This window comes from Motacilla alba, chromosome 7 (assembly GCF_015832195.1).
Source record: "Motacilla alba alba isolate MOTALB_02 chromosome 7, Motacilla_alba_V1.0_pri, whole genome shotgun sequence".
NCBI lineage: Eukaryota > Metazoa > Chordata > Aves > Passeriformes > Motacillidae > Motacilla > Motacilla alba.
The window spans coordinates 1,416,113-1,426,527 of NC_052022.1; the positions used below are offsets into that span (position 1 = coordinate 1,416,113).

The window sequence follows — 10,415 nt, forward strand, 5'->3', positions numbered from 1 at the left end:
GGCTGTGAGGGCGGCGAGGCCCCAGCACGGTTATCGGGACCAGCTGTGAAGCGGAGGGTGCCCGTGGCAGCGGGAGGGCCGGGCCGGGCAGCGGCCGTGAGGGAGCGCGGCGCTCGGGCCGCTCGGCCGGGCGCGCTGAGGCGGTGCCGTGTAATGGCGGCCGCGGTGCCGCCCCCGCGCGTCAGCGCAGCGCGCCCGGCCCGGCCCGGCCCGGCCCGTCCGTGAGGCGGCCGCGGGCGCTGCTCCGCTCCCGGTGCCGCCGCCGCCGTCCCGCTGCCGCCGCCGAGCCCCGTGCCGAGCCCCGTCCCGACCCCGCGGCGATGTCCGAGCGGCAGCGGCCCCGGCGCGGCCCCAGCCGGCACTCGGGGCGCTGCGCCGGGCCCTGAGCGCCCGCGGCCCCGCAGAGCCGCGGCCGGCGAGGCCCGGAGCGCCCGGCCGAGGATGGGGATCCTCTTCACCAGGATATGGAGGCTCTTCAACCACCAGGGTGAGGCCCGGGGGGATCCGGGAGGGACCCACACCCGCTCCGGGGCGGCCGCACGGGCTCCTGGAAGTCGGGGCTTTAACATTTTATTTTTTTCCCACTTTCTTTCAATTACCGGAGTGCCCATTTCCTGACAGCCGCCTGTTAAATCATTAACGTGTGCCACGGGAGCGCGGCCGTGGCGCGGCGTGGCGGGTGGGTTCGCCTTGCTGTCGGCAGAGTGTGGGTTTAAGTGGCAGTGCTCGATAAGTGGCTCGTTCGCGGAGTAAATGTTATTTATAGCTTCGGCTGTGGCTGCCCCTGGATCCCTGCAAGTGTCCCAGGCCAGGCTGGACAGGGCTTGGAGCAGCCTGGGACAGTGGAAGGTGTCCCTGCCCGTGGCAGGGGGTGGCACTGGATGATCCTTGGTTTCTCTTCCAACCCAAACCATTCCGGGGTTCTGGGATTTTTAACACCTGTCTCCTTACAGCAAGGTGTTCATGAGAGTTGTAACTTTAACTACAGGACGCCTCTCGGTGCTCTTTCCATGTTCCTGAAGTCCTTGGAATTTGATTCTGAGTGACCCTCAGCACTCTCACACCTGCTGGTTGAATGTCCCGGTTATGTCCCCGTTAATTTGTAGTGCAAATACAGGAAAATATTTTTGTCTTGTAGCATCCAGCCCCACCTCAGACCTTCTGTTCCAACTGATTTCCTAACATCCACTATGCTGGCAGCATCCCACCTGAAACAAAAGTTCCTAGTTATGTGGGGTCAGGTAAGCAGACACTTTTACAATATTGTGCAGTTGTGCAAAGTTATTAAAGCTGGAATTTGTATTGGAGGGCATGAAAGACAACTCTGCAAAACCACACAATATTGGTAAAATCAAACCCCAGAAACCCCCACTTACCTGACCCCTGTCCCCTCCCTCTCCTGTGGGATAGATGTGTTTGCTGGCAGGGATTGATCTCAGTGTCTGAAGCTTGGGCACGTTTCTAATGCTTTTTGTTGCCCTTGAGGAACACGGGGAAGGAGGGGAGAAATCCCCTTTTCACCAAGCTTTTACTTGACTGGTCCGGCTTGGTTGTGCAAGTGAAAGTTGTGTAAGAGAGCTGAGCGCTGGCTGTGCTCTCCCAAACTGGAAATCATCACTTTGGATGTGCTTGGCACCACCGGCTGTAGAGTTCCCAGCCACTGTTGTGATGCACAGGAGAGGAGGTGCTGAAGGGAAGCAAGAATTGATCGGGGCGTTGAGCTCCAAAATGTCAGAGGAGGGTTGTGGAGCACCTGGTGACTTGTCCAAGGCCAGGCTGGGTGAATGTGTCCTGTGAAATGTTGGAGGGCACATCTCTGTTGCCCAGGAGGGAAGGGGGGCACAGGGATCACACCAGCCTGGTTGGGTTTTACCCATTCTTTACAAAGAGATTGCCTGGGTGAAGGGAAAGTGGAGTTGAGAGTTGAAAAGTTGAAAGTGGAATTGAGAGCTGTTGTGGCTCGGGGGATGGAGTGTGATACAGGCTGCAAAAGGCCACAGGAGCTTGGGAGAGGATCCCAGCGTGGCATTGGCAGTCAGAGATGGGAAACATCCTCTGAAATCCCTCAGGAATGGTCCTGTGGAGGGGGAGAAGTTGCCAGTCCCTTCCGTGCCCACACAAACTTCCCAGGCTGGCCCACAAACACACCTGGGCGCTGTTGGCTCAGGAAACCAGGGGCAAACGTGGCACTAGGCTCGGCCCAGCCCCGGCAGCTGTGACTTACCCGTGCTGTTTTCATTGCAGAGCACAAGGTGATCATTGTGGGCCTGGACAATGCAGGGAAAACGACCATTCTGTACCAATTGTAAGTAGGACCTGCGGGGACCTGGGGCATTTCCAGGTGTGCTCCGTGGCCCTGGGTGCTTTCACTCAGAGCTTTCCAGGTGGCAGAGGGTGGCTGGAGCTTGGGAAGGGCTCTGCTGGATGAATGAGGTTTTGTTCAGAGGGGTTTGGATCACATCACCTGCCGTTACCAGGCGCTCCCAGGCGCCCTTGGTGTCACGGCCTCGGCTCTCTGCCAGCCCCATAAAATATGATTGGGGTGAGTGCTGGCCACGGGACACTGTTGCAAAACTGATCCACGCCACAGATGTGAACAGCAGACATCATTCTGTGAGTGGCCAAGCACTCTGCCTGCCCTGACTTGTGTCCCCAGCACTGGGATCAGTTTGGTGTTTGTGGGATGGGATGAAGGAGGAAGGCTGGTAGCAGCACAAACCCAACACCTCCGTGCTGTCCTGCGCCTTCTGCCTTCCCCAGCAGCACTGATTGTGTTTGCCTTGCATTAACCTTGCTCCTGGTTTACGTGGAGCTCAAATGAGTTTCATATCTCAGTTCCCCAGGTGCAGTTTGATAGAGGACACCAGTCTGCCCACAGGCTCAGAAGCTGCTGGGTGGCACAAGCAGCTCAAGGTCTGTTTGTGCTGGGGACAGATTGGCCCTTTCCCACGTGCAGTGTGTGGCGCTGAGGAGTGTTCCTGAGTCAGAAATCATTCCTCTTACACAGTGGTGTGGCCGTGCTGCTCCAAGCCCACATCTAAAATTGGCTTTCTGGAAGTGGTTGGGGTTTGTCACATCCTGACCTGCTTTGCCTTTCCCAAAACATTTCTGGCTGCTGGTGCCCTGCCACGCTGCAGGGAGAGTGAAAGGTGAAGGAGATGGTGGAGGGAGTGAGAATTTTTAAAAAGCACAAACAGAATGAAGGGTATTTCTTAAAACTGGAAACTGCTGCAGCTGAGGGCCATCCTTGGTGGTTTTTAATCCACTTCCTCCACAAATGTCTCGCAGTTCTTCCCCTTATTTCTGCAGTTTCAGTGTTTTCTTTTCCCTCTCGTACAGATCTCTGTCTGTCTCCTTTTTCTTTGCACACACTTTGACTCCACAGGACTTTCCCAGCTCCCTTATTCCTCCTGACCCTACCCCATCTTTGCAGATCCCATTTTTCCTCTTGCAGACGCTTCCTTTTCTCCCATTCTCATACTCATCTCTCCTTGCACTGGCCCAGGGTTACTGGGGTTGCTTTTCAGAGCACTGCACCATCCCTTTATCTCCTTGGCTCTCTGTATCCTCTTCAGGAAATATCCCAGCACCATTACAAGTCTCAAATTGCTGTCACTGTAACTAAAAGCTCTACTGGAACTTCAAAAAGGTTCATACAAAATGAAAAGCTGTATCAAGATGATCAGAAGAAAAAATAATTAAGTTCCTTTGAACACAGATGGTTTGCCTTGGAGCTACTGTTAATTTTTTTTACAGTAGAGTTTAAATAGTCTGAACTTTTGGAGAATCCAGAGCACACATTTGGTTGTTTGATGTGAAACTGATGTTCTTAGTGACAAAGTCACACTCAGTATCACTAAACAATTAATTTGAAATATTTAATGGCTGCATTAGTCTCCAAGAAGTTGTGTGTTGGACTGTGCTGAGGGGAGCAGAGGAGGAAGTCAGGACATGAAGCGTTGTGAAGAAAGTCTGGTTTTAGTGGGCTGCCCTGGAAGGAGAGCGGGATGGAGCGGGTGAAGTGTTTCTGGTGGAGCTGGAGGATGAGTTGTTGTTTTTCTGAAACCTTGGAAATCTTGTGGCTTAACCACATTCCTGCAGCAAAACAACTGCTCTGTCCCGTGTGAGCCCAAATGGGCCTGGAGAAAGAGCTGAGTGCTCCCAGTTGCTTCCGAAGCAAACGTGCTCTCAGCTCCAAGGTTTAATTAATTATAACACATTTTGTTCATGAGTGCTCTCTCAGCTCTATCATTTGATTGTTACATAGTTCACCGAGTCCTTTTTATTGCTGCTTTTATTTACATTTCTGCACCTTCCACCATCAAACCCTGTCGGGGTTTGATGAGCCCAAACCGGGCTCAGGCTGCCCGGGGAGCGTTTGCTGAGGTTCCCTCCCTGGGGTGCAGTTCCAGGGGTGACCGTGGGTGACCGTGCTGTCCCTGTTCCCCTGCAGCTCCATGAACGAGGTGGTTCACACCTCTCCCACCATCGGCAGCAACGTGGAGGAGATCGTGGTGAACAACACGCGCTTCCTGATGTGGGACATCGGGGGCCAGGAGTCCCTGCGCTCCTCCTGGAACACCTACTACACCAACACCGAGGTGACAGCCCTGCCACCCTGCCAGCCCCCTGGGGCTGCTGCCGTCTGCCGCTCTGTGCCCTCGCTGCTCTGGGAACTGCAGAGCCCCCCTTGCTGTGCCCACGGTCGCTCTGCCTGCAGTGGGGCCTCCAAAACCTGCCTGGCAGCCCCAGAGCTTCCCTCCCAAACCTTGGCAGCTCTGTCTCACAAGCTCCTGTCAGCTTAAACACCGCCAGGAGTTTCAGAACTCTTCAGAGGTGCAGCTGCAGTACACACACACGTGTGTAGATAGATATAAAATTTTATCAAGCACACAACTTCATAAAAATAATGCTTTGAATCAAGGTTTCCTATGTGTTACCAAATAACAATTTAAATACAGTTATTTGTTTTACTTAAATCACATTTTGCGTGGTTAAATACAATTACCACAATAATTACCTTTGTTCTCCAGTTCTATGAGGTGCTGTGATTCCTAAAGTTCTTTTCCAGCCTAAGCTGGGAGTGTGTTCTTGGAGTTTGGAGCTCGAGGACTTTTTAAATCCCATGCAAATATCTATTTCCATGTTGGTTCTTGGCCTAGACAAAGAAAAATGATGCACTTTGCTTTAAAGGCTGCAACAAATTATTTGAGGGATCTGTGTGGTGCCTCAGCTGCACCAAGCAAATAATAAAACCAGACCTGGGATTCCAGAGGATTTTCTTGCTTTCAGTATGAATTTCTCACTGAAAAATGGAGAACAGAAAGTGCAAAGTTGTGTCAGAGCTGCCTTTGTGCCCAAAGCGCAGCACAAGAGTGAATAACCCCAGGCCCGTGGGATTCCTGGGGCTGGAGGGAGGTTTGGGAACAGGGATGGGGGCTGATAATCCAGCTGGAGAAGGGGCTGGGAGTGGGAACAGCAGGGGTTTCTCTGCCTGATTTCTCTCCCTTTTTGCAGTTTGTGATAGTTGTGGTGGACAGCACAGACAGAGAGAGGATTTCTGTGACTAAAGAGGAGCTGTATAAAATGTTAGCACACGAGGTGAGTGCACCCTGTGTCTTTAATATTTCTTTTAATGTTTCTTTTAATATTTATTTTCATTATCTGGCTGATACACGCCAAGGGAAGCAGATTTACACTCTGATCTGCCTTGTCCCTGCTGCACTGTCTTCTGTGAAACTCCCAGCCATGCTGTTAATTAATACTCAATTACAGAAGTATCCTGTCAGAGTGCTCCAGTGAAACAGCAGCTGGGACCTGTCAGGGACATCTGTGGGTTTTGCACTTCAATCCACGTTAATATCTGAATTAGAGCCTTTAAATAATAAAAAAATTATCCTGCAATAATTTCATAATTATTTTTGATATCTTCATGGTTGCCTGAGGTTTTAGAGCCTTTACAACGTGTGTATGAGCAAAGTGAAGGAAGTTCAGCCCGTGGCTGCAGCAGCCACTGCTCTGGGGGTGCTTGGAATTCCAGAGTGGGAATTGCTGAATTGTACAGACCCTCCCTAAACCTGAGCCCTGGGCCAGGTCCAAACCTGAGCTGGGCTGATGTAAAAGCCAGGCAGCATGTGTGGCATGACCTGAATGCAAACTGCATCAGGGTGTGTGAGCTGACACCCAGCTTCCACATTTAAGTGTCAGAATAAAAAAATATGCATAAAAATGATGGCATTATAGCCTAAAATATTCCATCTATATTTAACCTATAGCCACAGTTTGGGAGCCTGCAGGAAGGGCACAGCCTGCCTATGGATTTCCTTTGAGAAAAAACAAGGGCTTTGCATAGGACCCTTCAAGTTTTAATTTTTTATGGGTTTTTTTTTGTTTTGTTTTATTTTGTTGGTTTAGGTTTTGCTTTTTACATTTTTGATGTTAATTTGTTTTTAATTAAGTAAATTCTAATAGAGCAGGTGAGGCTGTGGGGTGTTAAATGTGGCACAGGGGTTGGTGCTGCTCTCCAGGACTGGGATTTCAGAGCTGGACTCCTCAGGCTGTTGAAAAAACCTGCATCTTCTGTTTCCTGTTCTCTCAGGGAAGATGAAGTTGTTAACGAGCTGATTTTGCCGCAGGGAAGGTCTGGAATTCCAGGCAGAGTGGAGCCGATTTGGGAGCAGTGAATGTGCCCTTTGTGTCCCTGCAGGATGTTCCCAGGCTCCCTCTCCAGACGTGGCTGTGACGTTGGGAGAGAGCAGCAATGAAAGTCAAATATTGATTTTAAATCGCTTTTCTTTGCTCCTTGAAAATCTTTTCTTTCTCCTGACCGGTTCCAGGGAGTTGCTGTTAAGGCAAAATTGAGTTGTCCAGCTCAGTTCCAGCTATTTTCTGGAGAAAAATTGGGAATTAATTTGGCTGCTTGCAGACAGGAGTGTGCCTGATAGGCAGCTCAGTGCTTGCGCTGGCCTGCCTTCCTGGGAACACCTTTCTGCTTTCCAAGGGAAAGATTTTCAATAGTATACCCCTGCCTTCATGTAATTCCAGGCAGTTTGAGGTGCAATAAGCTTATCCCTGTTGCAGATTGTCAGTGCTGCTCAGCTACACGGTGCACGGGGCTCTGATCCTCACGGAGCTCAGCAAAACGTCGTGCTGAGATTTCTACTGCTCATCCACGGCAAGAGCTGGCAGTTTGAGCTGGGTCAGAGGTGTCCTGCAGCTCCTGCCAGCCTGCAGCGCGCTGCTCTGGAGCGTTGTTGGCCGGGGCTCTGGCTCCTGCTTGGTGTCCCCTCCTCTGCCCCCAAGGGCTGCTCTGCTCGGTGTCACCTCCTCTCCTTTCTCCCCAGGACCTGAAGAAAGCAGGACTGCTGATCTTTGCTAACAAGCAGGATGTGAAGGAGTGCATGACAGTAGCTGAGATCTCCCAGTTCCTGAAGCTGACTTCAATTAAGGATCACCAGTGGCACATTCAGGCTTGCTGTGCTCTCACTGGAGAGGGGTAAGGGGGATTCGTGTCCACAGCAGGGGCAGCTGGAATTGCCCTGGGGGTTCTCTTGTGGTATTTGGGTTTAACACATTCCTCCCCCATCCATAATCTCAGAATCCCAGAATGGTTTGGGTTGGAAAGGACCTTAAAATATCCCATTGCACCCCTGCCATGGACAGGGACACCTTCCACTGTCCCAGGCTGCTCCAAGCCCTGTCCAGCCTGGCTTTGGGCACTGCCAGGGATCCAGGGGCAGCCCCAGCTGCTCTGGGCACCTGTGCCAGGGCATCACAGCTTCATAATCTTGATACAAGAATTTTGGGCTCAGAACAACAACTTCATCAAACCCACAGTGTCACCTCACAGGGATAAGACTTGAGATGATTTGGGTTTAGTGAGGGTGGGATGAGGTGGGGGCAAACTGAAATGTGGTTTATTAAGAATGATCCTAATTAGAGAGAACTTCATGTCTCGAAGATGTGGGATCTGAATTCCCTGGCCATGATGTAATAAGATGATAGATGAAGATGATAGATCACATAGATGATGTAATGAGATCTAGGAAGTGCCATACAGGGAGCAAAGAGTTTGCAGAAATGATTCAGAGTTCTTGGGAAGAGTTTCAATTGGTGCTGTGGAGTTACCTTTGGAGTTATCCTGAGAAGTGCCAGCATTCCCTAAACGTTGTCTCTTGTGTCCCCAGGCTGTGCCAAGGACTGGAGTGGATGATGTCCCGGCTGAAGATCAGATGATTTTTAATGACCTCTTTGCACAGACATTGCTGCAGCAGAGCTGTTCCAGTGGCAGATTGGTGGGGTGGATGTATTTATACTGAACTGATGGCAACTGTATTTTCTACATAGCTGCACACACACACAGACACACACACAGACAGACAGACACACGGACAGGAGCTGGGAGCAGGCACAGGAGCAGAGGAGCGCTTGGGGCTCCGGGTTGGTTCGGGCTCCTCGGAGGACGCGCTCAGAGCTGTGACCAACCTTCTTTTCAAGCTGCCCTCGGAACAGTCCGGCCTCGGGCGTGGGGAGGATGGAGCCAGAGGAAGGAGCTTTGAATTTAGAGTGTTCTGATCCCGTCGCAGCCCTCTCTGGTGGGAGGCGTTGGCTTCGTTATCCCAGCGGTTGATGATCCCGGTAAATCGGCGAGCGAGTCTCTGGCGTGGGCATCGACTCTGCAGTATTCCCGAGGCTGCCCGTGTGACAAGTGCAGAACTCTTTTCCTCTCTGTGTACTGTACATATTTGTGTATATTGATACCTCAATCCTAGGTTAATTGCAATCTGCCCAGACCAGTGCAAAGCTGAATCACTGTGTTGGCAGTAGTGCTAACGTGTGGCACGGCCACGTCCCCGTGTCACCCGTCCCTCCGTGCCCCTCCGGCTGTAACGTCAATCACACCTCTGCTCTCCACAACCTGATCAGCAAACTCTCTCTTCAGCCCATTGCTTGTTTTTCCACATGATTTTTGGATTAGGGAGGAGGCTGGAATGGATCGAGCTTCGAACGCCAGGGTTGGCAAACAGAACAAATTTGCCAAAGAGTTTCAGATGAAATGGGTTTTCCTCTTCTATTGTGGTCATCACTGGATTGGGTGATGCTGCAGGTCCTGCCCGCTGCTTTCCTTCTCTGCTGTGCTGGTTGGTTCAGGTCTGGCAGAAATACCTTTGGCTGTCAAAAAGGGAAAAGTATCTTTTTTTTCTTAACCAAAGAAGAGGCACAAAAGTATGTTTGAAAGTGTCACTGGAATGGTACAAGTCAGACTCTAATGAAGTGTTTTTCAGAGGAAAAACTCTCTTTGCTACATAAAATGTGCAGATATTAAAATGTGCAGATTATCAATACGCAGTGGAGGGGACTGGATGGGGACAAAGCAGATGACACTACTTGAAAAGCTCCAGGTGACCCGCGTGAGTTCCAGGGCAGAGCTTCTTGAAAGCAGAACCCCCTTGCATGGTCCCCAGGCAGCGTGAGAACACTAGGATCACCTTTCCCTGCTGCAGCTCCTGCTGGGATGGCTGTCCCAGGCAGAAGGGGGTCAGAATTCCCACTTCAGAGGGTCCAGTTGGGAAGGCAGTGGGGTGGTTGGAAATGTCAGGCTCTTCTGTGGGAGATGCATTGGGAGTTCAGCAAAATGAAACAAAACTGTGTTTAAAATGTTCCTCCCTTTCTCAGCCCCTGTGTGTGGTAAGGATGGAAAAGGCATTTTAAAGACATTTTAAAGCTTAGTTTGAACTTTTTAAGGTGCTTCTCTTTGGTTCTGGGATAATCTGGTCAGCTCCTGCCTTCCTGCCCACCTGCCTCCCTGGGAGCATGGGAATCCTGGGGAAAGGAGGGGAGGCAATCTCTAAGTCTGTATTTAACAAAGGCAGGTAAAGAATTTAACTTTTTAATCTATTTTTGGTATCTCCAACGCTCCCTGGCTGGGGGATCTGCTGTCTTTGTTAAACATTAAGGTGTACATGCATATATCTCTAGTGCATGCACATAGATCTTGGTATTTAACTGGTGTATTGCAAAATGTATCAATGTTTGAAGAATTAACAATTTAATGCAAAGACTCTCTCAGTTTCTCTGACAGTATCTACAAGCAACGAGCTCTGTGCACACTTGCATATGAAATGGAATTGTACATTTTCTAGTCTAAAAAAAAGAAAAAGCAGACTTGCTTCTAAACCCAAGTGTTTGGTTTTTGAGTCTTATGTCTTCCCTGGGCTGAATCCACCCAGGCTGGGTGAGCTGGGGGCTGGTTGGTGACAAAAGGAGCTGTTGCTTTCTGCTGCCCGGCTGTGCATTTGCAGGAGCTCTGGCAGGCGATGCAGGTGTGGTGCTTGCTGCAGGTGTGGGTCGTGCTACAAGCAGATACTCTGTGTTTACACATCCCTTAGGTTGGTTTTACTCTTCCCCTCCCCGTG

General features: G+C 50.8%; 1 protein-coding gene across 3 annotated transcripts; it reads left to right on the forward strand.

Moving 5' to 3' along the window:
- The first annotated feature begins 208 nt into the window (after window positions 1-208).
- ARL5A (ADP ribosylation factor like GTPase 5A) lies at window positions 209-10,181 on the forward strand. 3 transcript variants are annotated; one of them, XM_038142986.1, is made up of 7 exons: window positions 209-487; window positions 1,139-1,241; window positions 2,245-2,305; window positions 4,454-4,601; window positions 5,518-5,601; window positions 7,344-7,495; window positions 8,187-10,181. In XM_038142986.1, exons 4-7 carry the CDS (start codon window positions 4,458-4,460, stop codon window positions 8,233-8,235), a joined length of 429 nt encoding a protein of 142 aa, XP_037998914.1. In that variant the 5' UTR covers window positions 209-487; window positions 1,139-1,241; window positions 2,245-2,305; window positions 4,454-4,457; the 3' UTR covers window positions 8,236-10,181. The 3 variants fall into 3 exon arrangements, with proteins under 3 accessions (XP_037998914.1, XP_037998912.1, XP_037998913.1); XM_038142984.1 differs by lacking the exon at window positions 1,139-1,241; XM_038142985.1 differs by lacking the exons at window positions 1,139-1,241; window positions 2,245-2,305.
- The last annotated feature ends 234 nt before the right edge of the window (window positions 10,182-10,415 follow it).

Coding starts and splice junctions, on each gene's coding strand:
- ARL5A (XM_038142984.1), top strand. CDS start 442: ATGGGGATCCTCTTCACCAGGATATGGAGGCTCTTCAACCACCAGG. Junction 2,306..4,453: donor ACGACCATTCTGTACCAATT/GTAAGTAGGACC, acceptor GTTCCCCTGCAG/CTCCATGAACGAGGTGGTTC. Junction 5,602..7,343: donor ATAAAATGTTAGCACACGAG/GTGAGTGCACCC, acceptor CTTTCTCCCCAG/GACCTGAAGAAAGCAGGACT.